General features: G+C 47.4%; 9 protein-coding genes across 9 annotated transcripts; 3 read left to right on the top strand and 6 right to left on the bottom strand.

The window, feature by feature from the left end:
- The first annotated feature begins 926 nt into the window (after positions 1-926).
- Positions 927-3,860, top strand: GGI43DRAFT_390979 (WD40-repeat-containing domain protein). Its single transcript, XM_083204383.1, has 3 exons — positions 927-1,710; positions 1,770-1,871; positions 1,938-3,860. The coding sequence occupies exons 1-3, from the start codon at positions 1,171-1,173 to the stop codon at positions 3,516-3,518; spliced, it is 2,223 nt and encodes a 740-aa protein (XP_083066315.1). The 5' UTR covers positions 927-1,170; the 3' UTR covers positions 3,519-3,860.
- On the bottom strand, positions 3,858-5,491 carry GGI43DRAFT_21744 (biliverdin-producing heme oxygenase). Its single transcript, XM_083200287.1, has one exon. It carries the CDS (start codon positions 5,341-5,343, stop codon positions 4,033-4,035), a length of 1,311 nt encoding a protein of 436 aa, XP_083066316.1. The 5' UTR covers positions 5,344-5,491; the 3' UTR covers positions 3,858-4,032.
- A 1,047-nt stretch (positions 5,492-6,538) lies between these two features.
- GGI43DRAFT_21754 (DMT family transporter) lies at positions 6,539-8,350 on the bottom strand. Its single transcript, XM_083200291.1, has 4 exons — positions 7,965-8,350; positions 7,144-7,902; positions 7,010-7,051; positions 6,539-6,954 (listed from the first exon to the last, which is right to left on the bottom strand). The coding sequence occupies exons 1-4, from the start codon at positions 8,154-8,156 to the stop codon at positions 6,661-6,663; spliced, it is 1,287 nt and encodes a 428-aa protein (XP_083066317.1). The 5' UTR covers positions 8,157-8,350; the 3' UTR covers positions 6,539-6,660.
- A 1,811-nt stretch (positions 8,351-10,161) lies between these two features.
- On the top strand, positions 10,162-11,339 carry GGI43DRAFT_378687 (Zn(II)2Cys6 transcription factor domain-containing protein; the record flags this gene model as incomplete). The annotated part of the gene is made up of 3 exons (XM_083202729.1): positions 10,162-10,278; positions 10,342-10,448; positions 10,502-11,339. The coding sequence occupies 3 exons, from the start codon at positions 10,162-10,164 to the stop codon at positions 11,337-11,339; spliced, it is 1,062 nt and encodes a 353-aa protein (XP_083066318.1).
- A 685-nt stretch (positions 11,340-12,024) lies between these two features.
- Positions 12,025-13,925, bottom strand: GGI43DRAFT_427236 (catalase; the record flags this gene model as incomplete). The annotated part of the gene is made up of 4 exons (XM_083208782.1): positions 12,025-12,656; positions 12,729-13,646; positions 13,721-13,816; positions 13,886-13,925. The coding sequence occupies 4 exons, from the start codon at positions 13,923-13,925 to the stop codon at positions 12,025-12,027; spliced, it is 1,686 nt and encodes a 561-aa protein (XP_083066319.1).
- A 2,449-nt stretch (positions 13,926-16,374) lies between these two features.
- Positions 16,375-18,769, bottom strand: GGI43DRAFT_21853 (Zn(II)2Cys6 transcription factor domain-containing protein). Its single transcript, XM_083200306.1, has 2 exons — positions 17,943-18,769; positions 16,375-17,867 (listed from the first exon to the last, which is right to left on the bottom strand). Exons 1-2 carry the CDS (start codon positions 18,708-18,710, stop codon positions 16,551-16,553), a joined length of 2,085 nt encoding a protein of 694 aa, XP_083066320.1. The 5' UTR covers positions 18,711-18,769; the 3' UTR covers positions 16,375-16,550.
- A 527-nt stretch (positions 18,770-19,296) lies between these two features.
- Positions 19,297-20,771, top strand: GGI43DRAFT_427239 (phenylacetaldoxime dehydratase family protein). The gene has a single exon (XM_083208783.1). It carries the CDS (start codon positions 19,328-19,330, stop codon positions 20,690-20,692), a length of 1,365 nt encoding a protein of 454 aa, XP_083066321.1. The 5' UTR covers positions 19,297-19,327; the 3' UTR covers positions 20,693-20,771.
- A 456-nt stretch (positions 20,772-21,227) lies between these two features.
- Positions 21,228-22,950, bottom strand: GGI43DRAFT_21876 (NAD(P)-dependent alcohol dehydrogenase). Its single transcript, XM_083200310.1, has 2 exons — positions 22,391-22,950; positions 21,228-22,313 (listed from the first exon to the last, which is right to left on the bottom strand). Exons 1-2 carry the CDS (start codon positions 22,529-22,531, stop codon positions 21,450-21,452), a joined length of 1,005 nt encoding a protein of 334 aa, XP_083066322.1. The 5' UTR covers positions 22,532-22,950; the 3' UTR covers positions 21,228-21,449.
- Positions 22,951-23,749: 799 nt separating this feature from the next.
- On the bottom strand, positions 23,750-25,030 carry GGI43DRAFT_378692 (Cys/Met metabolism PLP-dependent enzyme domain-containing protein; the record flags this gene model as incomplete). The annotated part of the gene is made up of 3 exons (XM_083202730.1): positions 23,750-24,132; positions 24,219-24,783; positions 24,839-25,030. The coding sequence occupies 3 exons, from the start codon at positions 25,028-25,030 to the stop codon at positions 23,750-23,752; spliced, it is 1,140 nt and encodes a 379-aa protein (XP_083066323.1).
- Positions 25,031-25,499: the final 469 nt, after the last annotated feature.

Raw genomic sequence — 25,499 nt, forward strand, 5'->3', positions numbered from 1 at the left:
AAGCCGGCCGGGGCAAAATTCGGTGCCCATAATGTCCCTATTGAAGTACGATTCCAAGCACTCGAAGCCCCCATGGCCGAAACATCGCCGAAACGTCGACGAGGCTCTCTTCCATGTTACCCTGCTACTCACTGCCATCTTTCAGAGACTTAGCCACACTGACGAAGGGGCTGAGTCTTTGGGAGCGCAGCGTCAGCATCCCTCGCCTCAATCGCTCCCTGTTGCAGGGAAGCAATCTGTGGTTGTCTGGTGGAAACTCATAGGCTATGATGGTATGCAATGTCCCGGGATTTGGTAACAATCGGCGCTATAGTGAATAGTATCGGCTTGGGTGATTAACATGACGTATAGACAATTTCTACAGACATCAATTTAGCCATAAAGCACGTGTGTATTTCCAAAATACCACATGCAGCTGTCTGCCCTTCATCCAAGCGTCTGCTTGGCAGACAATACTGGTGACATCCCTTCATGCACGGTGACACATTTGCGTTAGCACGCGACTGTGGGATAGTCTTAATATGTAATTAATTACTCGTGACGCCACGGAAAGTAAAATTTGTCTATACGAGATTTTGTGCCTCCAACGACGAGCTTTGGACAAGTGTAAGAAACAACAGCGGCTAGGTTTCGCGCATCATCACGTTTCGCGGGAGCAGAGAGCGTCTAGGCTAAAAGCAGCTCATGGCGACAACAACAAACATCCAATGTTGATCGCCAGCTGAGCATGGATTGATTCAAACAATATGCAGAGCAGAAGCAGCCCGGCTAGTGGTTTTAGTGACACGCAGCACGCCTTGCCAGCCCCTGCAGACCCGCTGTGACAGGCGCCCACGCAGCGCCAATACAGCGCCCTGGCCCGCTGGAACCGCCCGGACGCCTGCGGCAGCCCCAGATTCGTCAACTCCCAAAAACGCGCCAAAGATCTCATTTACACGCTCCCGCGTCACCGTGAGACCGCGTCTCTCCACTTTGCCTACATGTCCCTAGCCTCACTCATTTTCGCTTATCCAAAAATCTGGTCTCCGCTTGCCCAGACTCTTTTTCCTCTACGGTCCTGTCCCTCTCCCTTGCCATGATATGATTCGACTCGCCTAATCTCTTCGCATCCTCGTCATCTCGTCCACCCGCTTCAGCCTTTGAGAGGGCATATACGCCGCCGCCAGCAATATGGTGCATTACCACTATGGCCCGTCCTCAGATCCCATCTACCCCTCGAGCCCGCCCACCATCAATGCGTCCTCTCCAGCAAGCCAGATGCTGTCGCCGACGAGATCGACCCGGCGCAAGGAAAGACGAAATCCTTCGGTGACACCTAGGAGGTTTGGAAGGTTCTTTACGCCACGGTCTTCTCTGCCCAGCGGCCGGTCGGTATTGGGGATGCTGGACAGCGCCTCCGTCAACAACCGCCAGCTAGCATCCCCCATGTCCTTTCTCAGCGACCCGCTGAGCTCGGATCCGCTATGTCCGCCCTCTCCCAGTGAACGGTTAGGAATGAATGGAGAGCACAAGAGGTTGTTGGAAGAAGAGATGCAGGCAGATGGCACAAAGAGGAGGAGACTCAACGGTGGTGCGGATTTGCCATATGGCCTGCAAGGATTAATCAATGGCACTATTATCGAGGAAGATCTAACCGACGGCCTTTCCGAGGATGGTACTAGGACAAGAGAGACTCTTGAGAGCTTGGGAGACAGGCGGAGAGCTACTTTGGTAAACAGAGATACTCTCTCTTTTTACAGGTTGAATGTGATTTGCTGACGTTTTCCAAGAACCTCTTCTTCAAAGCTAGCCGTAATGGTTCCCGTGGGCTGCAAGAAAAGATAGGACTAACACCACAAAGTCTTGTTGCCGTAGACCCCAAAGCTCCCCTGGTATAGCTTTCTTATACTTCCCCTTCTAACTATCCTGGAACTTGTTGCTAATCTTTCATGCTACAGCAGCTTGAAGGATACCACCCTAAGCCTGTCCGCAAGTTCCGGGATCTTGGTTTTGAATCTCACCTCGTCGACCGGGAGCACGGCTTCTCTTCGCACCATGGTAGCCAGTATCTTAATTCTCCGGCATGTGACCCTAGGATCGAGACATCTTCGTTTTATAGCCGAAGCAATGACCTTCACCACTGCCTTGCCTCCAGCGGAAACGGCAATACGATTCCCTTCAGTCTGGCCAGCTGCCACAAAGCTTCTGTTACCGCCATTGGCGACGAGCAAGGCTATGTTCGCCTCTTCAACACCACCTTGAACGATGCCTCGGATGACTCCAAAGTTGACGTACACATATCTGTTCACGACAATGCGATTATGGATCTGTCGTTCTCGGAAGATGATACGCGACTGGCGACGGCGTGTGGTGACCGCAGCGGCAAAATTCTCGACGTGCCGACTCAAACAGTTGCTTCGGAGCTTGGAGGAGGCCACTGGGACTCGTTACGACAGATTGCATTCCAGCCCGGCGAAGCAGCCGGTAATGTCATCGCCTCGTCTGATCGAGCTGGTCGTATCCAGATATGGGACCTGCGATGTTCCTCATCGCCAATTAATAGCTTCTCCTGCCCCAGCGGCATTGGCCAGCGAGATACTTCTTTAGAGCCTTTCCCGGCCAAGGGCATAAACACCATCGACAACGCCCACGAGCGTACGGTACAGGGCAATACTTCGTCTGCATCGGTCACCGCTATTCACTGGATGCCACCCGGCCGCGAACATCTTCTACTATCCGCATCCGAGGCCAACGCCTCGATCAAGTTATGGGACACACGATATATCAAGCCTCGGCGGCAGGCTGAGGAGACGCCTCTAGCCGTGACACAGGAACCACGAGGCCACACGTGGCGTTCCTACGGTATTACCTCTATGGCTCTCAGCTCCGATGCTGCCCGTCTCTACGCCGTTTGCAAAGATAGCACTGTCTACGCTTACTCGACGAATCACTTGATGCTGGGACATGCGCCTGAACTCGAAGATGGAGCAGTCAAACGTAGACCAAACGGAACCCACGGTCTGGGCCCCATGTACGGCTTCAAGCACGACTTGTTCCGCGCGCAGTCTTTCTACGTCAAATGCGATATCCGCCCTGGCATCAACGGCTCCTCCGAACTCCTCGCCGTGGGCAGCACCGACGGCTGCGCACTTCTCTTCCCCACCGACGAACGCTACATTCGAACCGCCTGGGCTAAACGCTCTCACATCCTTCCCGAAGCAAGCGCCTTTGCCACCCCATCACAGAGCATATCGACCCCCTCAGCCTTTGGATCCTCAGCCGCTACGCCCCTAATCCCCATCTCACGACTCGGTACACCCCTTATTCGTGGCCACAGCCGCGAAGTTACCACTCTGAGCTGGGCTCATGACGGCAAGCTCGTCACCGCTTCAGACGACTACATCGTTCGTCAGTGGCAGCAGGACGAGACTCAAGCGCGGCATTTACGACAAGTGGGAGAATTTGGTGGCGAGCGGCATATGGCGGGCTGGGCCGACGTTGGAGACGACTGGGACGCCTCCGATGACGACGACGATTAAAAAAAAAAAAATAACAAACACTTAAAAAAAGAAACAAGGAGCGGTAATGATGAGTATATGAAAAATGAAGGATACCATGGTATGGAATTATTCACATGTTTTTTTTTTTTGTTTTTTTGGACCCCCTTTTCTTCCAACGCTTTAAGGAAAGTATACGGACATTGTGGCATAATATGCTTGGTTGAGCATTGTGTGGAAAAAATATTGGAGCTGTACCTCTTTTGCCTGAGAGAATTGTGTTTCTCCCTTTTCATATTATCGTTAGAAGCATAGCAGTGGCGTTTGTAGGGTTAGCTGTGGCATAGCATAGCCAAGCATTGTTTTTTGAGCCGTGATGGGCGAATACATGTAAAAATAAACTCTATTAAAATCATGATTGTAACTCTATTGATTGCGGATGGAATATCCAACTATCTAGGGTCTCTTTAGGGATTCATGTCTCGAACGCACAGTGATATGCTAACAAACTTGTACAGCCCCGTCTCACGCCTCTTCCAGCTCACTTGGTATATCCTCAAATAACAAACCCTCCAGTGGGATTATATAGAACGTAAAGGAAAAACAAGCCAAATACTCCCACCAGCGCCGGTCCTATCATAGTGCCGCTGGCATCACGCTGTTGTGACTTTGCAACACGATGCTTGCGTGGCGGAATAGGGAGTGACGTTGCAAACCTCATAGATTTGGGAACACCAGAATAAGCTGTTTCAGTGCTTGTTGTTGTGGTATCATCTTTGTCGGCCCCTTTCTCAGTTTCCGCCGCATCTAGTGATTGACTCCGGAAAGGATTTCCAATTCCACGCTCTCGGGCTATGAGGAGGCTATCACGCAGACGTGACCCAAATTGGGTATTCCCGAATAAACCAGCCAAAGAAGGCCTCATAGAAAGTTGAATGGCTGGCTCCTCGTCCTGAGCATCGCTGCAGACAGCATCTAGCTGGCCAACAAGCATGCCTAAGAGCTCTAGGATGATGACAGATTCTTGGAGAATGTCTTGCCTCTCCTCGACGGTCAGTTCACTTTCCCACTGAAGCAGCTTCCCCTTATACTCCTGCTTCAAGTCCTCACCATCGATTTCTGAGTCAAAAGTCCAGAATTGCAGTGGTACACGACTTTCACCGTCACTATTCTCTTCTATTTGTTCTGAGGAGTCGTTGGCAGAAGCCGACACGCACGGCTGCATCATAGGTTTAATGGGCTCAGGGACAATTTTCCAGAATTCTTCGTCGGTTTTCTTGAGAGCTCCTCTGATGAAGCGTCCTCCGGCGAAGAGGGCCATGAATAGATTATATGAGTAGGCGATGAGGACATGTGGCTTGGCGCGAACGACTTGCTTGATATGTGAGGTAAAGGCAGATAGCTGGCCTGTTCCTTTTATAGCATTGATTTGGAGGTCCAGGATATCGTCGGACCAGCCCGTCATAGATTTGATATCAGCCCTAAGGTTGTTGGAGCGGAAGAGTTTAGGAACATAGATTTCTTTGAGAACCGTATGTACTCGCTCAGAAATCTCAAATCCACCATCTTTGCCATTTTCTGCATCGGAATTTGTATGATCCAACGCGTCCCTAGGCAGCGTATCGATAATATCCAGCCACAGTTTCTCAAAAGTCATGTATACCGGGAGAAGGTGTAATAGGCCACAGGCATAAGCTCCAGAATCAAGGGCCTTTGGAGGTACAACCAATGGTAGCCGAGATGTAATCAGTTTGTTGATTGTCGTATGCATCGGCCTTGTTGCGCTGACCATGTCATCCGCAAGTGACTTTGGGGCTTGGGAGGAGACATTGTCGGGATAGGTCATTGTGATAGGAGGGGCGGCCATGATGGAGATGTGCAAACTAGGATTTTACTGTTGATCTCAATTTGACCGAGTATAACTCGGTGTAACAAGGATAGGGTGTAAGACAGAGAGGTTTATGTGACAAGTTGATATAGGGATGGTATATGATGTTGATATAGCCTTCTTTGGAAAAGCGAGAAAGGATGAAGAGCGGTTTCGGAGAGCTGCGGTCGAAACAGGTTTGTGAAAAAAGGGAGTTCTCTAAAAGAGTGTTCAAAAAAACAGAAAAATAATAATCAAATGGTCGTAGTAATATGGACCAAATGGTTGTAGTAATATGAATCAAGTAGCCGTAATAACATGCGTAGAGTCGGGTATCCTAGGCAAGCGAACAGGTTCAAGACATGCAGTACGCCACGTAATAAATGACACGCTAATAACCAAAAGCGAAACCTGCAGCTTGCACTTTCCGAGAATACAAAAGGAGAAAGAAAATATGAATCAAATGGCGTCGGACTGCATGTGCTCCGAGCAAGTTTGCGTCATCTGATGAAAAGCCCTCCCTGCGTTCCCTGTGATACCAGCCACAGTCATGGGATCTTATAACTCAGAACGACGGGTCTGATCACGCCTTATTCAAGAAGAGATGTGCAATGGACAAAAGGCGAGCCCAAGCCATGCAGAAATCAAATCGACAATCTGGCTTTGACCTGCACTGATTTGCAGTGGTTCCTGAGTAGATCGATGGATGGTTTTCGCCGTTTTGCTGATCTCCCGCTGTGGTGAGGCGCTACACACTGCTTCTGCGGGATTCGGTGGAGTAGCTTGCGTGTTATTCGACAACTGTATAGCCCTCTTTCAAGGTTTGTGCTGTAATAGTTCCCAGTAAAAATAGCAATATCAGCAGACATATAAGCGAGCTCGAGCTTATTTTCCCAGCAGGCAGCAGTGCTACAAGGTGAAAATGTAGAAACACGAGCTGGGCAAATAACTGGTCGCTGCCTCGGAGCAGATGCTCCCTTGCGCGGCGTGACCTCCGCCCATGATTTTCTCCCATCGGTCACTAACGATCGAGAATTTAGCGCTTCATCGGCAGTATTTCAGCGCGGGGTCCCACTAACAGATACGTTACTCTAAGCAAAGCATAGCGTGTGTTATCCAAATTGCTGGCGCTAGGGATTTATCTATCTCTAAACTGTCGCGATAAGAAAGAAAATGCAACGTCTATCCAAGCCAAAAGCTCATTCTGGGGTATAATGTAGTTGATACACGTATCTTTGTTCATGCATTCATCTGGGAGCATGCCTGGAGCTGGCACAAAGGCTGCTCAATTCAAGTTTGTTAGGTTACTCATTACGTTCATCCATACACAACGTCCTCGTCAACGCCATCTGGATCAGCTGCGGTGGTGGGGGTTGTGGCTTTGCCAGAGTCGTCTTTCTTTGTCTCATGGTTGACAAATACAAATGAGACAAAGACGACTATGGCACCAACCCAGTAGATGAAGCTGGAATACTGCTGGTACTGGAATATTTCGCCGATGAGTGACAGCGGTATGGTCAGAGACAGCCCTACCGTGACAACTAATGGGGAGGTCAGGAGCATGGCCATCGCCCAAGATAAGTCGCTAACGAATGAGGCGACTGCATTTACCTATACAAATGTTAATAAATTCTTCTGGGAATGGTGACCGGTATGCGTGACTTACGATGATGATTGTCCAAATCTGACTCGTGGGAGGCAATTCAAACTGTATTACACTCGAGTCAGCCCTCTATTCCGGGTATATCTTTGACCTTGCAAGCTCATTCTTGCTATAAAAGATGATGAAATTATACGTACCGGCTCCATTCCCGTCCAGTGTAAGACAAAGAAGACCGGCCACAGCAGCGACAGATTGAACACTCCAACCAGTCCAAAGAACAGCTGCATGTTGACCTTGTCCTCATCGCTTACCCGTCGCTTCATCAGAGTCACATATATGCCGTAAAGCACGGCGCTCATAAAAGCCATTGTATCTCCGAGAGCAATCTGTCCGGGGCTTTTATGCGGGAATGATCCCCTGTTCTCGTCACTCTTGCCCGATAGATCTACCATTGAAATGAGCGCAACGCCGGTGAGGGATGCGAGAACCCCAAATAGTTTGCGCACGGAAAACCTCTCGACACCAAAGATTGCGCCGAATACTAGTGTCCAGACGCTGCTTGTGGATGTTAGAATTGTGACGCTGGCCACACTGGTGTACTGGAGACAAGCAGACGACAGGTAATTCGCCATAAACCAGAGCACGCAGAACTCGAGGCTCAGGACCGCAGTCTCGCGAAACCCAAGCTTCTCATCTGTAGAATTCCATATGGGATCGTGCTCGTTTACCAATAATCGCTCGTTTACTTCTGATCCCACCTCGTCTATTGTAGGGCTCGCAATGGCAGCTTGGTATCGGTATTCTGCCCATATCCGTCTGACATCGCTTCGCAGTCCATGGATTCCTCTTCGTGCTAAATATCGAATGAATATGGGTATTAAAGATATGGCGAATATGGAGGTGTTGAAATAAACGAGAAAAAAGGGCCTGTCATAGGTCTGATCGGAGAAGATGAACTATAATAGCACAGTCAGTTGGTGTCTTTAGTCCATCATGTCCAGTAAAGCAGGTTACTGACGCTGGCGAGAAAGTTGGACAGCGTCCATAGAAACACAGTCGTCAATAGAAAGCATATTCCCAGCGTCCTCCTGGCCACGCCTCCCAGGCCCAATCTCTCCCGGAAGCCAACTGCTGGTGACGCCATTTGGCTGCGAATGGAAGATGTAGCGTGCGAAGGCCGCCTCACAGCCTGACCATCGAGCGAAGACATCGTCACTCCGTTATTCGTCTCAGTCGTTCGTCTCGGTCGTCCGTCTCGTCGTGCGTCGCAGATCCTGGTAGTGGCGTCGTTCTTATCGACGACAGGCCCGTGACGTGTGTCAGATCAAGCCCCGGTCATACTGCAGTGGTCGCGTGCATTCTAATTTGGGCTATCTTGGAGTGTCGGATCATGCGCTGGCATATGCACCTTCGGACGCCGACTTCAGTAGGGCAAAATGCACGGTGAAACCTTCGCAAGCAACGCGCCAAGCGAGGCTTCCAGCCTGGATAGATTTGCCGCAGGAGACGAGGGAAGCGATCTCGAAATGCGATAGTGATGGTAGACAAAAGCCAGGCTGACGCAGAGTGGAATTTTACCACGGAGGGCTAGTCTGAGTGTTAGTGCTCTGGTGGGTGGGTTTGCGGTATAGCGGGACAATCCGCGCCGTCTTCGGTCTGGTTATGGACAAGAACTTCGTAGTAGTAATATTGCGAGATTCTGTTTCCGGAGCGGTAAGCCAAAGTCAAAGACATCGCCGAAAATTGCATCATTTGGGGAGCATGAGATGTACATGTAGTATGCATGCAAAAGCAAGCTAATACATGAACTTAACCTACTGCTACCTGGGTACACGCTCACATCTGATATCACGACTTGAGTCACAGAAAGTGTAGCATGCTAGGAAACGCCAAATAGGCACCTCTAAGCAATTTAGAATTTAATCTTCTTCAGTATGGTATGCCTACCGCTTCTACATATAATAAGTATCGTCCTATCATCAGAGAGGTGGCCATGACTGTTTAAATACACGTATCTTTGCTTTTTATCCAAGATCCTTACTAAGGCTTACTACATGAATTGGGAACTCCTACAATTTGTAATACCATCAAGTAAACACATACGATGTTTCATCCAGCCTACTAGCGCCTGTCTTATAGCCAACAAGTAGATGACGGATGACAGCAAGTGCCAGCGCTGTATACAAGACCTGTGACTAAACTGTTGCTTGTATGTATGCCATACTCTTTATGTGGATCGGTGATGATGCTGATGATCAAAAATTGGAATTGAACTTTCCAATAAGAGTGCGCTCTGCCTGCATGAGCCTCATATTACTAAGAGATGAGCATATTCGCAGGAGGAGGCGTAATAGTAGTTGGTAAATCAAGGAAACCTAAGACAATCGCCGACGTGGCCTACCTTTAGAGCGCCAATTATCTCAATTTCTCATACATGGTATAGCTAAATAAAGTGGTTTTAAATTTAATAAGCATACTGACGCTAATTCCTGGTTGAGGAGTTGTCGACCAGTTATCGAAAATATCCTCTTAAAGACATGGGAAGTTCCGGAGACGCAAAGTCTCCAGTTCCAAAGTCCCGGGATACGAGCTAACTGCCGATTGAATGAGTAAGATTCGTTTCCAGGTACATTCTGAACGGCGTTTATAGGGGACCTATTTAGCTCTTTAGCCCTCTCTAGCGTCGCATTTAGGCCCCGAGCATAGTGGCACTCCAGCGACAACCCAATCGCGCTTTTCGCTTATCTCGCGTGCTCGCTGCTGGTTACCACTTCGGGCTCTGGAGAAATTCGAATCATGCAACTCGCCAACAGAGGAGTTTGCGAAAGTTCTAGCGCAACGGGCGTTTAGTCTTTATTCTCGGCCGTGAATTCGTCCTTTGCATCCTTGTATATCGTATGTCATAGTCTGATGCTCCGTTTTCGCTTCGAGGAGTTCTTTTAAGTGGACAGTGCCGCCCATGTCTTTTGGTTTATAACATAATACTAGAAATCCATAGTTGTCTAGCTTTTTATCGATTGACTGTTTTTTTCTTACCATCGTGTATCATCCAAGGCAACACTGCGGGTAGCCTATCTAACCCCCGAAAACTCTGGAGCTGTTCAAACTCCGTAATCTTACACCGATTCCGTTTTTCTCGCAGCATGGTTTCGAAAACTACAACCAAACAACAACCACTCTCTCCCAGAGACAGCACTGCAAGTCAACTACACAGCATGAAATCAACACTAAAACCAACGGATTTCGATACGGACCGATATATGAAGGGCAGAGAGAGAAGACGCAAACGAGTTTCCAAGGCCTGTGAACGGTGTCGATTAAAGAAAATCAAGGTTTGTTCACTACTGTGCCTTGATTTGTTTGGACAAGGGTGCTAACAGAAGCGGCCTTGCTAGTGTGATGGCGAACTTCCTTGTCAAAAGTGCAAAAACAATGGGAATGTTTGCACTCCTGGCATCCGCAAGAGAACAATTCACGTGGAATACAAGCAGGTCCCCAAGAGGTATATTGATTCATCATCGATATGAAGGCGGAACTTACTAAACATTAATGTAGTTATGTTGAGTTCCTCGAAACCACACATTTGGCCCTTATCGGGACTGTCCACAAACTATATACGATGATTCAGAAGAACAAGCCATGGGATCTTGGTGAACCAGAGTTGAATGACCAAGGGGAATTGGTTATCCATGACATAGCCAAGAAACTGGGATGTATTGGCCCCGATGACGAAATCGAACTACCCATTCAGTACGAATTGCCGACAACTGTTTCCGGCATGGCAAGACTCGCGGCCGATCCGAAACGAGTGCAATATAGAGATTACGATATAGGGGATAGTGATGATAAGGAACCAGATTCACCCACAAATGATTCTACAGACGAAAGCGCTCCATCACTAGAACCAATGCAAGGCGTTGAAACCGAGCTGAACCACCGAAGAGAAGCTTTTGTTAGCCGCAATCACCGCAAGACGAAGGCTCCTCAGAGTCCTTATAGCTTTGATGACTTAGACAACAGCCATTCTGAGTCTGAGGGAGCCAACTCCTGCGTTACATCATCACCGTATATTTCACCAATAACAGACTACGCCAACTTTTCTCAGCCTCAGCTGGGAACAGTACCTGACGACATAACAATTTTCCTTCAACAATACAGATCGATGCCAAATACAGAGAAGATGACATGGGAATTAGGCAATTCAAATTATAATACACTAAAAAACACCTTTTCGGAGACACCGGAAATCGAATCGATACTCTTGGAGAACCAGATGATGCTTCCTGATTATGATGATCTTTTCGGCATAGGCATCACAGACGTTGTTAGCATGGAAGGAGGAAGGCCGAGTGCCTATAGAGGCGTCATAAGCACGGCTGATCAGAATATATAACGTGATTTAGAGTGATTAGAGAAAAACTCTCCCTTTGATTCAGATTAAAAGTTTTCTTGGTATGATCAGATGTGGCAAGGAACGGAACAGTCTGGCAGGAATTTATGTTTATCCTTAGCAGTGTACAATAGTGTTATTCATTTCTACAGATTCCGTTGATTAATATTTATTCTTGCTACTGATAGCAGCATAATGACAGCCTCATGACCATCTTGAGCATCTTATTATGGCAGTGCATTGCAAAGTTCATCTTTCATATTGACATTCCCTTTATTCTTTACAAACAGCATATTAACAATACTTCCTACTCGGCTTGCAGCAACATAAAGGCAGCACACAGTGGCGAATTTTGGTGTTGTTGCTTTCCTTGTTTCAACAACCAATCAGTTACCACTTGAAGTGGTGTTAACATTGCTACCATTTATTTACAAGATGATAGACAGCTTTTCAAACAAATGACGTCAATCTGATGATCTCTACCCTTTTGCTTATTTCGGCAGATGCAAGGAGTGGATTCTTGGGAACTATACAATGAGCTGGTTAGCACATCTTTACAAGTGTAACTCAAGAAAGTTTTCAGTGATAAGCAAATCGAAAGAATCTTGTTTTATTGAACTTTCATTAACTCTAATACTATAATCTAGGCATAAATCTATGCGTGTGCTATGAATCTCTGCCACTACCCTCAACTATGAGTTCCAGTTGAAGGACCTCCATTGCTCGCGTTGAAATGGGGACTCTTTTGTCCATTTGCGGCTCGAAGAGAGGCGCTCTTTGCCATGCCATTGTGACAACCATTGAAGACAAGCTCACTAATACCAGGGTAACCCTGAATACCAGTAGCCTTCTCCAGTCGAACGGCTAGATCATCAGACACTTCGCGGAAAATGCCAATCTGGCGCTTAATTATCTCATTTTCAGTGCAAGTGCTCATGTGGCCAGCCACGTTGCTGATGAAACGCTCTTTAGCGGCGTCATCGAAAACTCTCTCCCAGAGGACACGCGGTTGGTTAAAGTCTTCGGGCCTGATCTCTGAGAGGAAAGTGACTGCTCTCCCGACGAAGGCCCCATGAGTCTCGTCTAGATTCATCTTGCGTTCTTTGAAAGAAATCGGCTCGATAGAAGAGAAATAGTTTGGTCTTGCGCCCTGGTTGAAGAAGGCCATGGGACCATCTCGCTGGAAGTTGGCCATTTGGTAGCCTGTGCGAGGCGCGTTGACAGGAAGTTGCTGGTAATTCACTCCCAGACGGTGACGTTGGGTGTCGGGGTATGAAAATAAGCGGCCTTGAAGAACAGGGTCGGCAGAGGGTTCAATTCCTATTATTGCGCGAGAACGATTAGCCTCTGATTAGATGTATTTTATAATGATTATGGAAGAATTTGACATACCAGGAACGAGATGAGATGGGCTGAAAGCAACTTGCTCAATCTCGGCAAAGTAGTTCTTTACATTCTCATTCAAGCAGAGCTCTCCAGCCTTGCGGAGGGGGAATTGGCCTTGAGGCCAGCAGTGAGTCAGATCAAAGACGTTGATCTTTTGGGTCTCCCACAGCTCCTCAGCTTGCTTTGGAGTCATGGTCTGCACACATAAGTCCCACTGAGGAAACTCGCCGCGCTCAATAGCTTGATAGAGATCCTTTTGGTTTGCATCCGGAGAGCGACGTGTGGACTCTTCTTGTGTCAAAAAGCCAGTGCCCTGCTTCGAGCGGATGTGGATCTGGCAGTATACCCAAGAACCCTCCTTGTTAATGAATTTGAAGGTGTGGCCACTGTATCCATGCATATGGCGCCAGCTATCCGGGATGCCGCGATCCCCAAATGTGTACATAACTTGGTGAACGGATTCAGGGTTTTGGCAGAAATACTCCCAAAACATGGTAGAGTCATCGCCACTACCGAGGTGGCTCGCGGGATGTCTCTTCTGAGTATGGATCAAATGAGGAAACTTGGCAGGATCTCTGATGAAGAAAACCGGTGTATTGTTTTGCACAAGATCCCAGTTGCCTTCATCAGTGCGAAACTTGATAGAGAAGCCTCGGGGGTCTCGAGCATGGTCATGAGAACCACCTTCACCACCAACGGTCGAAAATCGAATTGTGATGGGGCACTCTTTTCCTTCAGCAGAGAAGATGTCTGCAAGGCAAAGATCATCGAGCGGGTCGGTAGTTTTATAGTAGCCATGGGCACCGCCACCCTTTGCATGGACTACTCTCTCAGGGATTCTCTCGCGATCAAAGTGTGATAAGAGATCAATGAGATGGAAGTCTTGGAGCAGCAGAGGGCCATTTTCTCCAGCTCTTTGAGTTTCTACTTATAAATTAGCCGCTGAATTCACTTGCAGTAGTTGGAAATGAGAAGTATATGACTGTAGTTATACATACCGAAAGGATGAGGCATTGGCGCACCATTGCTTGTTGTATACACGGTCTGCTGAGATGTAGTGTTGCGATCATTGACGTAATTTAAGTGCAAGTCGCCTGCTTCTCTGTTAGCCTCATTTTTCTAAAAGTTCAATTTCAGTAATTACAAGACGGGTATATACATACCATTCTGGCGACTTGACATGGAGTGCGATTTAGAAGCCATGGTTGAATCTGTTGTAGTCTTTTTCTCCAATGCTAGAGATGAAGCACTTGAATGTGACTTTTAATTTATGGACTTTTTTCTATCAACGAGCAGCTCTTAATCTTTTTATACCTGATCATGGTCAACGAATATTTGCTACCATATCTGTTTCGTGCTTTGGCTTTCGTGCTTTGGCTCGGAGGCTAGGGGTTTCCGTGTAAGTGAAGCCAATGACGTAGCGTACCTGGGCAACACTTCAGCGCGTGGCTAGTCAAACAGCTTTGACGCCATTGGCTGAGATGATTTTACCTTATTAGGGCAATAGAAAATGGGGCAAGACTCGGATCTCCGACTGCGGGTACTAGGCTGTTCTTGGAAATGCATGGCGAGACTTTACCCATTTGATGCAATTCATAGCTTGGAAGTACATATTCACGCTCACATAACATTTCGTAAGCCAGTTGTTCCGTGTAAGTGCCGCATGCCTTATGGCATATCTAAGATGCAGGTTTTCGGCAGTTGAGTCCCCCGTGTGGTTGAATAATCCTCGTATGTACGATACGCTTCCGACATTAGATGATGTAAGTACATGTATGCTAGGCAACAGCAGCGCGTTTGACTTTTTGGAACCCGAAAGAGGTCATCTTGAACGGTAATAGTTGCATCTGACTGTATTATTCTTCAATACGGTACAATGCAGGAGTGCGCTAGTCAATTGATATGACCAGCTGCTTAACAAATGTAACACGGCTCTACACTGCTATTCTTCATATTGATCGCTCTTCAGATAACTTTTACATAGCAATTTCACGATATTATCATTTCTATAGTTAGACTACTACGCAGCCGTATACATGTGGTTATTGTCGAATATGTCGAATTACCATGCGTCTCTATAAGGGGATGATACAATCTTGATAGCTTACAAGCAATAAACATTGAATCCCGTGTAATTGTTTAGGCATCAACTATGGTCGCCTTGTTGATACTTTCAGCCGGCAGATTATCCAACTAGTCGACGTCTCTGTTACACTGAACTGACAATGGAGAATTGTCATGCCAATGTTATTCAAACCAACTATACTTCCGCATATTGTGTACCCCATGACTGATCCTGTGTCGCCATGGGGCGTCATTCTCGCAAAATTTGGACCTATATTCCACATTAGAGGAATATACTCACTCCGTCGGAATATATATTCGTACTCGGTGAAAATGCATATTACATCATCTGGCACCTTAAATGATAAAAACTCTCTGTTACAATTAGATTTAGATAACAAGAATGTTTAATTGTCATCCTACCCAAGCCCTACACATTTACAAGGGGAAATAATATAATGTATTTCACCGTGGTAATTCATCTCTTCATATGCGATGGCCTATGTCCGGTAAGTATCCGACTGTGCGCTGTAGAATAACGCTTGGGGGGAAGGGGTGGAGGAGAGGATTTGCGCTTTATAAATCACATGTACTTGTATCATATTCTCCTGGTTGGCTTGCGTCAGTTGTAAATGTAAAGAGGGCAATGGAAAAGAGGATGATGAACTTCATTATGATAGCTGTCCATTCTTATATATAATAAAGATAAACCTGAAAGATTGTATGGCCGGCTGTGTTTATTAAAGAAGAGAAAGTGTTAGGGAGGAGAGTAAGATATAAATACTTGAAGAAGAAGACTGGTGGAAGCATTAATGATAGGACATTTAACCAGTTGTCTCGTAGTATTGTTGGTTTTTGGACCTACATATCTTATGGCATGTCTTAAATCGCAAAGACATATTACAGTAAGATGGGAAAGCAAGTACTGTGTATATGATCTTTAAGTTGTGAAGGATGACGTCCAATGTCGACTAGCAACAAACCATATTCTAGTAATATTGTCTCACTGAGTAGAGGGCGATGAGGGATGTTTCCCACTCTTGGCAATACCAAATTGCCGGGCTTACTATCTTCACGATTGCCGACATCCACCCTTGAAAATTGCTCTTCAGACTGAACTGAATTTTACCATTTGAACCAATTCTTCAGTGTCAACTTTCATATCAAAAACATGGGACATAACATCCAAGCAGCGGGTTGCGAAATACAGCCTCGTTGCTGACAGACTTGCGTGCAATTTTTTTTTTTTTTTATACATTTTCCTTTTTAATGGCTATTCGATACCTTTGCCATAGCTTCAAGAAAGTATTACTCCAGTTGTAAGACTCGTGCAAGACATGACACGGCAAGACATGACACGGCAAGACATGGCTCATCCTGTCAATATTGAAGCCACGAAGAGAATGCGCTAGGCTAATCTAGGGGACTGTCGTTACCCAGCGAGGAGCTATTCCATAAATAGCAATTGGCAGCGAGCAGCCAAAAGAGCAGGGCCGACATCATTGAAGGATTTAATGATGGGCAGCAGAAGGAGTTTCCCGTGTCAATTTGAGCGGATTAGATTAGCTTGATAAGGCTGAATTAGAACGCGGTGGCTCTAAATTTGTCAGTTTAAGTAACTGTATATCAAATGTATGGGCGGTGCAATGCTGCACAACTGGGGTCCCATTGAAGCTATTCAGACAGCTCGTGTGTCATTCTACGTAGTCTATAAATGTATTGCCCACGAGTCACTCGTTTGCCCAGTGTAAGTCATAACATCATCTAGTCCATATATCCAATCACGGTCCCACCAGATGTCATTGGGTTAATTGGTTGTAACCGGCTTCCATTCATATGGTCATGAAGAATGTCATCCAGGTTAAATCTCACTTGCGAAGAGCGATTTTTCCAACTGCTTGCAATTGGGCGACTGAGAATCCACTCCCAAGTAAACTGCGCTTCCATAGATTGCTGCTCATCATAAATGTCAATCTCTCGCTTGGCCGTACTATTATCGTCTAGCTCGGGAGAGAAGCGCGCTTGGGCGATGGGATAATAAGTCAGGGTATCGCGATTGATCCAACCACTGTTGAACCGAGAGGGTTTGGCATAATAGCACATAAAGCCTTGAGCGCTTGTTTCCGGTATCAGCGTGGAGATGATTCGCAACGCTGGGCTGGGATATCGCTCGATCCTGTCTGTCGAGAGTAAGTTGTGGCTGAGTTCCATTTTATGTAAAACTTTAAGGCTGGCAGACAGAACATAGCCGTTAAATAGCCCCTGTTCTCCGATCTGTTGCATCAGCTGCGCAATCCAGCGCAGCCATGATGGCCAAGGACTGCACTGTCCAGTGATGTATAAGATGGGCAAGAGGCTATGATCCATCTCCTCGCCGGAAACAGGCGTATCTATGGAGTATACAGCGTTGGAAAGAGTTCGTGAATGATTATTCATAGCATGTGTCGCTGCAAAGCGTAGAGTCTGGTAGAAGTGTATGTAGGCTTCGGATTCTAATTTTTTGGCATCTTGGCTTTTATCATAAAGGCAGAGCGTCCACAAGATGCGAGCCATGATGAAGTTGAATGTTGCCCCAGAGAGGCATAGATGAAGAGGCATTGGCAAGAAGGGAGATGGGGGGATGGGGAAATGAGACTCTTCTGAGCTGCCGAGACTGGCCAGTGATGCTGCGTCCGTTTCAAGGTTCGGATGGAGATGGATATGGACCTCCTTCCACTCTCGCAAATCACGTTGCAATCGGGAAACTTTTTCCAACAGTACAGTTGGATCTTGTCGAGTTGGTGTGAGATTCCATATCTCATCGTGTGCCCCAGAGTCAACAAGAATCTGAAGCAGGCTGCGTTGTAGGTCGAAAACATTTGATGCAATATAACTGGTACGCATCGTATGGCCAACAGATAGGAGCATACCAGGAAGCGGTACTGCCATGTAGCAGGTCCACGCAAGGGTTTGCAGAGTGGCTTTCAGAGACTCCATTGCAAGGTCATCCACACTAGGCGATGTATTAGACTGGAGAGCTGTGAAGTAATAATGAGCTGTGCGGACATGGCCATAAGCAGCCGGGATGTTGCCCGCAAAGCACTATTGAGATGATGCCACATTAGCCACCACGGCCACTTGCCACACCCTCGTACTCATTTCCAATATGCCACTTACCTCAAAGTAGGCCATGAGCACCAACACGGCCGTTAAAATGTCTAGAGATTTCTCGGCTTCATTAAGACAGCCTGATAGTTCCTGTAGCGCCTTTGTGTATGACTGAACGGCAATCACTTTGGTGTCCAGCCCGCGGTTCTGGTCGTTCTCCCCAAGCATGGCCATCATCAGGGCAGCACGATGCATACACCCCAGCGCCAGAATTCCACGCTGGGCATACTCGATGATCCAGGCCTCTTCACACAGGCGGTCTCTCCAGAAAGGCAGCCGGTCAGCTGGGAACAGCATGGGCAGCGTCCGGAAGAAGAACTGGTGGTAAGACAGGACCTCTCTAGCGGCGGCACAGGGACGATAAGACATGCGTGGGTTGCTGGGCAGGCCGACCAGCGGCAAGCCATCGATACGGAACTGCGGCCGGGGAAGAGTGGGATGAGCGGATATGCCGGACGTCGGGCCGCTCGCCGGGCCGGAGGGTGGCCCGGAGGGAGTGGAACCGGCGCCGAGGCCCTGGGCTTGGGGAGAGACCTGGCTGTCGTCGTCGACGATGGTGCTATCATTGTCATCTGCCGGCGAGTTCTGCTGTGAGTGGGACGCGCTGCGATGGCGGTTCGGCGGCCGCACCTCGATCTGCCTCTTTGGCGCGTAGCCCGCACACTCAACGTTGGCAATGGTGCACCGGTTGCATGCCGGCTTGCGCTCGTCGCACTTGACCCTGCGGGCCCGACACGTGAGGCAGCCAGTGCGCGTGCGTCTCTTGATCTCGCTCATGGTGAAGGACTCCTCCCAAGGGGAAGGTGGGCTGTATCAACGTCTCTCCAAAGGATGGGTTAGGATGCTGCTTAGAGCCAGCTGCTTCGAGCCAAGCGAGCTAAGCGTCGGAGCCCCAGTTGGTCGACCACTTGTGTACATTAGGTAATTTTGGAGACCCCGTAGGATTCCTGATTTGAACCTCTAGCCGGAGATGAACCCACTTTGAATCCGGGGTCTTAGACGAGCAAACGAGATAGGCGAGTCTGCCGAATCCGCAGTCCTGCAATTCTGCCCGCTTTGGGGTTTGCTCTGGACAGTATAAAATATGCAAATCTGCATTTGACGCTATATTTTGGGATTTTGAACTGTCACTGATGCAGCCATATGGATAGAGAGGCGAGATTGCCGAACGCCTCATCTCCGCATTTCCTTATACAGTAACTGTCATTTGCAACCTCATATGGCTATTGGCAGCGAGCATCGTATATTTATAAGCTTTTTGACCTCTTATAGGAGAGAGAAATCGACGATAGAAAGCCATAAAACGCCATATTTCACTCTACATCTCTTGGCATCTTTATTTTTGCCCAGATAAAAAAGAATTATTTACTTTGCACTTCTTCCGTCTTAATACGATGTCTCATTCACAAATACAAACCGAGAATCGGGAATTGCCCTTGAATCAGCCAGAGAACTGGCAGGTCAAGTTTCCTCGTTACATGACAGAGCTTCCTGAAGGTGTCAATGATATTAGCATCACTTATATCGGCATCCAGCCCCGTCATGAAGAGAATCCTGCCAAGGGAATACACACTGAGCTCCACGCCCATGTCACTTCTGCTGTTCAGAGAAAAGTCGTAGGGAAAATTGAGGATTGGATTCGGGAAAGATCCGGAGAGCTTGCGCCCATCTTGTGGGAAAAGATGTATGTCGAAGCCGGTTACGATCTTCCAGATACAGAAATATATATTTGCTATTGGACCGATAAAGGTGCGGCCTTGGCGGCCACGAAGAGCCTGAATCTACAACAGCTATATAAATCACTATCACCTTCAGAACAAGAAGTAGTAGGCTTATGGCGAGAGTCATTGTCAGTTCCAAAACCTCGAATTGAAACAGTCTACTCTGGAAATGACTACCAGCCAGGCATCGCTTCTATTATCGGTGCTACACAGGTAGGCCACAAGTTCACCGGATACTGGGGTGCAGCTCGTGATCGGTTGCCAGCATCATCGCATGACCTCTTTGAGCCAGAGTATAAACTTGGTACTCCTAACTTTGAGAAGGACACCAAGGGTCGTGTCATTGAAGGAGAAAACAAGGTCTCCGTCGCCCATATTCGGTCCGGCCAATTCTGGGAGCGATGCAAAGATGATGAAAGAGAAGCGTACGAAAGCACACTTGAACCAATATTGAGAGAGGGAATGACCTATCTTGAAGAGAATGCGGAAGAGACAGGTGATATTGGGTTACGTTTCTCTCGCCATATGGTTACGAACCGACTTCTCCAAGCAGAAGAGACAGAAAAGACGGCTTCATTGAACGGGAATGGAAACGCAGTGATCAATGGACTTACAAATCTTGTGAAGAACTATACTGGATATCTTAATGGCACAAACGGCACAAACGGTACAAACGGCACGCATGGAACAAATGGGACAAATGGAGTTAATGGAACAAACGGCCGCTCCAGAAATGGTGATAATCACATCTCCGATGTAGAGAAATTCGGCCTCGCCGTCACAAAGGACCGTCGAAGGTTCGAGACTTGCAGCAGCGGTTTCCTCCGCTCTCTCAAGGACATCGAAGCGTGGTCTTCCAAGCACAAGACGCACCATAAGATATTCCATGGAGCTCACGCCCACTCTACCAAGTTCGGCAAGAGGACGTTCAAGTTCCGCTCTTGGCATGAGATGTCAACCTTGAAGCCAGGCGAGGCGACATTTGAGTACATCAATTGCCACCCAAGGACGGGCCTGGTTCCATTCTTTGATGTGTGAGCTTGTATTGAGAGTATATGTAGTGGCAGAGGCATGGATAATGCAGTAGAAGCGCAGCGTGGCATAGCATAGCTTAACATAGCATGGGGATGTAATCAGACGTACTTTGGCACGTGCTTTATAGCATATATAATATTGTTTCGCCCATTTTTTTTTTTTTTTAAATCGTTGAAGTGGCTTGTAAGCAGACCGTGTTTTAGAGTCGAGGAATGACTTTACTCCATGAGCGTTATATGTAGTCGTTATTCAATCTATTTCATATTAGTTGACCAATATCTCATACTTATGCAGTCTTTTAAACTCCTTGATAGTCGTTAGATTATTCATCATCATCTCAATCTAATATTGGCAGTTGCAAGATCTTGAGCAGCCAATGTATAAAATCCTTTACCAATCGGTGGAATGAGATTTTAGTGGAAAATCGTGGGGTATGTAGATGCATACAGCAGTTATGATGAAATAGTTCTCGAATGAAATTTCCAAACTGAGAAATAAATCAATAATGTATGTATTAAGCAATTTCCTTATTAAGATGGCCAGTTGTTCAATAGTATATAGGTTCACGCCACTCATATTTTTACTAATGAATGAGTAAGATATTAAACACACAAAAAATAAGCCAGCCAAATTAGATTGAATCTCTCATTTTTTTTCTATCTTATCAAATTCATTAAAACTGAACTATTAAACCTTAAAAAATCACTACCGCTTCTCCTTTCGCTATGCAATTAGTTCAAAATTTCTTTTAATTCTACTCTTAGTGCTGATTAGGTAGCAGAACAACTCTGTATTGCACCTTGCCCGCCTCAAGACGCTCAAACGCCTCGTTGATACCATCTTCTGTCATCGCAAACTTCTCAAGCACAGGCTTAATCTGGTGGAGAGCAGCAAATTCCAACATCTTGCGGTGGATAGGACGCGAAGCGACGAGAGATCCATGGATGGTGATACCGCTCATGATGAGAGGCATGTAAGGCATTTCCAGGTTATCAGAAGACACTGATAGAGGATAGATGCGAGCACGAGTAGAAAGAAGGGGCAAGATCTTGTTCCAAGCTGGCTGAGCGGAAGTAGTAACCAGAAGACGGGAAATCTTCCAGTCACCCAGCTGCTCCTCAATATTGCCCTTGTTCATGGCGACGAATCTGTGAGCACCAAGCTTTGTGGCATCCGATTTCTTGCTATCGGAGCCTGAAAGCACAACAACACGGCAACCAAGCTTGGCGGCAAACTGAATGGCAATGTGACCCAGGCCTCCAACTCCCATAACACCAACAGTGTCGTTGGAATCAACATCGTGCAAAGCAGTGAAAACAGTCGCACCAGCACACTGAAGAGGAGCAGCGTCCTCGTCGCTAATTTCATCAGGTATTGGGTGGAGGAAAGCCTCTCGAAGAACGGCATGGGTAGCAAAGCTGCCCTGGTCGGTGTTTCCTGAGCCGTAGAGAACACGCTCCTTGCAGAAAGTGTCGTTTCCCTGAAGACACTCGAGACAGTGGCCACAGTGGTCGGTCTGGTATCCCCAGCCTACGCGGTCTCCCTTCTTGAGATAAGCGACGTTAGGGCCGGTCTGTTCGACAACTCCAACACCTTCGTGACCTAGCGCAACGTCTCCATGTTTCTTTAGATGACTCGTTAGCAATTGTCGAAAAAAATGAAGGGATAATGCGGTGAGTGAGCCGAGCTGAGACAACTTACATAATGCACATCGGTAAAGCACATTCCAGAGGCTGTCACTCGCAGGTACACCTGGTCGCCGGTGAGCTGGTCGGATTTGGTGGTAGTGCGAGGCTTAACAAGGCCATCCTTGGATCCTGTGTAGACAGTGAAGGAAGGCATGGTGGCTGTGAATATGAATTGGCGTAATAGGTGTGGTTAAATAGTAGTCGGAATGTAGCTATTATCGATGTTTTGGCTTGAGCTAAAGGTGTGTGCACGTGTAAGAAGAAGCTGCTGAGTTGTCTGAATGACTGAAACTCAGCTTTGACAGCTCCTCATCTGTGGTTATATACTTTTCCCCTCTCTCAACTCAACCACTACATCATCATCTCACCTGTCTCTGGCCCTAGCTCGGCGGCGCCTCCAAAGCTTGCTGAATCCTGAGCTCCAGACTGGCCCGCTCTACTCTCATGCATCGCTTGGATCGGCCGATTGGCTGCTGGGAACGCCATCGTCGAATTGGGTTGCGCCGCACGGTGCTCGGGCGCCGTTTCAGGTCGTAGCTGCAGGGCTATTTTTTCATCAATTGTGTGTCTCGGAATTTCCCATCCAGATGCTATTGCACTGAACGCTGACGATTGACTTATTCGGAGATTATGACTGGGGCTCAATCGGCATCGGGCATCTGCGCAAGTAAAGTGCTTACCTAGATTAGGAATCTCCCGCTTTAGTAGTGATGCCTTGCCACATAGACAGGGCGCGCGTCAGGGATTCTAATCCTCTGCAGAGCGAGACATTTCCATAGTGGAATAGGGCATATTGTATGCACCTTTGATGTCATACGGTAATACTGAGAAAAAGAACAAGATACCGGCATCGGTGCTAAACTCTACAGCACCCAATCAGATCTGGCTCAAGATGAGACAGAGCCATCATAGATTCAATAACAAACTGCCATAGCTGCTGTAGCTGCTGTAGCTGCAGTAGCTGACTGAGAATCGCCGAATTGCGTTGGACAGATGCCGGATGTGACGTATGTCAGCAAAAGCCCGGAGGATTTTGCCCCTTCGGAAGTTGCCGCCCTTCAATATAGCGCTGTATAGGAGCAGGGTCTCAGACTCGATATTTTGATAATAGAGATGACAAAGATGACAAAACTGGACTTACGGGTTTGGAATCCGCGATTAGCCCCGTTTGACAGGTTTCTAGAAGCTGGCTGCCGTAAAGTTTCTCACGTAATGGCAGCCACGTCGAATGAAGGAAGATCAATGACGCAAACCGAGTTTTAGTATGAGACACCAATACTGTATGATATCAGTTACTGAAACAACATACGATATTTGTAAAAATCGAATTATCACGACGTACACAGAGTCGTATTTTCATTCTATTGGGAGCTTACTTTGTTGCCTCCTTTCTCAAGGCTTCTAATCCCCGCTGTAGGTCCCTCGTCAAGTCCTCCAGCGCTTCGACTCCAATACTGAGTCTAACCAGCCTCTGGTCAATACTGGTATTCGTCATGGCTCGCCATTCTATCAGACTTTCTACACCTCCAAGACTGGTCGCATGCTGGAAAAGGCCCAGTTTGCTCGGCAGTCTTTTTGCCAAAGCTGCATCCTTTAGGGTGATGGAGAAAACAGCGCCGTAGCCATTGGGCATCTGTTTCTGCAGCCAGCTGCCATTTTCCGTTGCTTCGGCTTGCAAGCTCGCATGATGAACCTCTTGAACTAATGCATGAGCCGCTGTGGATGTATCTTGAAGCTGGCTGCGGAACCAAGAGACTAGCGCTGTTGCAGTGGTACTTGCCGTGTTACTCGTAACTCGAGAGTGCGTAGAGATCGCATGCCGAGCCAACTTTCCATGTTACCTGCCACTGAGCCCAGATAAACGCGATCGCTGTGTAGCCTTATAAGAAAGTCATGCTTGGGATTGATTGCTAAACTACCACACAGCATATCAGAATGTCCTCCAAAATACTTGGTCCCGCTATGAAGAACAATGTCAGCCCCAAAATCGAAAGGATTCTGGAGCGGCGGCGGTCCAAAAGTCGCATCAACCGTTAGAAACGCTCCCGCCTTGTGGGCCTTGTCTGCGTAGTACTGCAAGTTGATGGCCTCTCCAGTCGGATTCAAGGGTGTCTCGACATGAATAATGTCGCCTGGCTGTAGTTCTGCGGCATCGCAGTCCAGTGGTAGTTTCTCTAGGCCGGTCATACGAGAGACCATATTAATGACACCATGGCAGCCATGATATCCCTCGCCGATGGCAATGCGCCGTGGGTTCAGGAGTACAAGAATAGCGTGGAAAGCTGCTAAACCAGAGGCGTATGTAAGTGTCGGCCCGCCGAGGATAGAAGTCAAGATGGCTTCAAAGCGGACCATGTTGGGGCTTGTATAGCGAGCGTAGGCATGGGAGCCGAGGGCCTCTTCCGGCTGTCTAATGTGTTAAACTGCGGAACTAGAACGCAAATGGCTATTTCTGCTTTACCTGGAGGTCTTTGAAAGCAACAAGATCATTCGGTTCATCTGCAAAACGGTACGTTGTGCTGGTATGCAGCGCCGGGGCTATCGCAGAGTGGTCATCGATATCGGCATCCGCATGAACAGCACGGGTAGCGAGAGACGCGCCATTTTCTCGCTTAATGTCTCCTGATAGCTGTTTGATTCTTTCGAAATCCATATTTTGAGTCCGTATTTCCAGCAGCTAAAGACAATGGAGTCGGATTGTGGGCCTACTGCACAAGGCAGATGTCAGGAGAGCAATGCTATATACATGGCCATCTAAATAATTAGAGGCCTGTGGCATTATACATTGACGCCATATTAGCTTTTATTATCCCATAAAGATGAAATGATAAATGTGATTTCTCTTTAGAAATATGGCACGTTAACAGAATGCACGTGAGGTTTGCTGTTTGAGGTACGAGCGAGCGAGTGACTCGTCTGCGTCGCTTATCTCGTCTACGCCACATCATCGCTCCATGTTCGTGGAAACAGCTCGGCTCTGCACGTACAAGTTCTGAATAAAGCGATAAAGGTATTGTTTTTTTACTCCTACGCTTACTCATTCGAGAAAATTATATTTCTTTTTCACTCTCAGAGTTGGAAGTATCCGCGCATTGGTGAATCTGGCTGTTTCTCACGCATAC

Source organism: Trichoderma evansii (assembly GCF_050947405.1).
Source record: "Trichoderma evansii strain SZMC 28006 chromosome Unknown GGI43scaffold_1, whole genome shotgun sequence".
NCBI classification, from domain to species: domain Eukaryota; kingdom Fungi; phylum Ascomycota; class Sordariomycetes; order Hypocreales; family Hypocreaceae; genus Trichoderma; species Trichoderma evansii.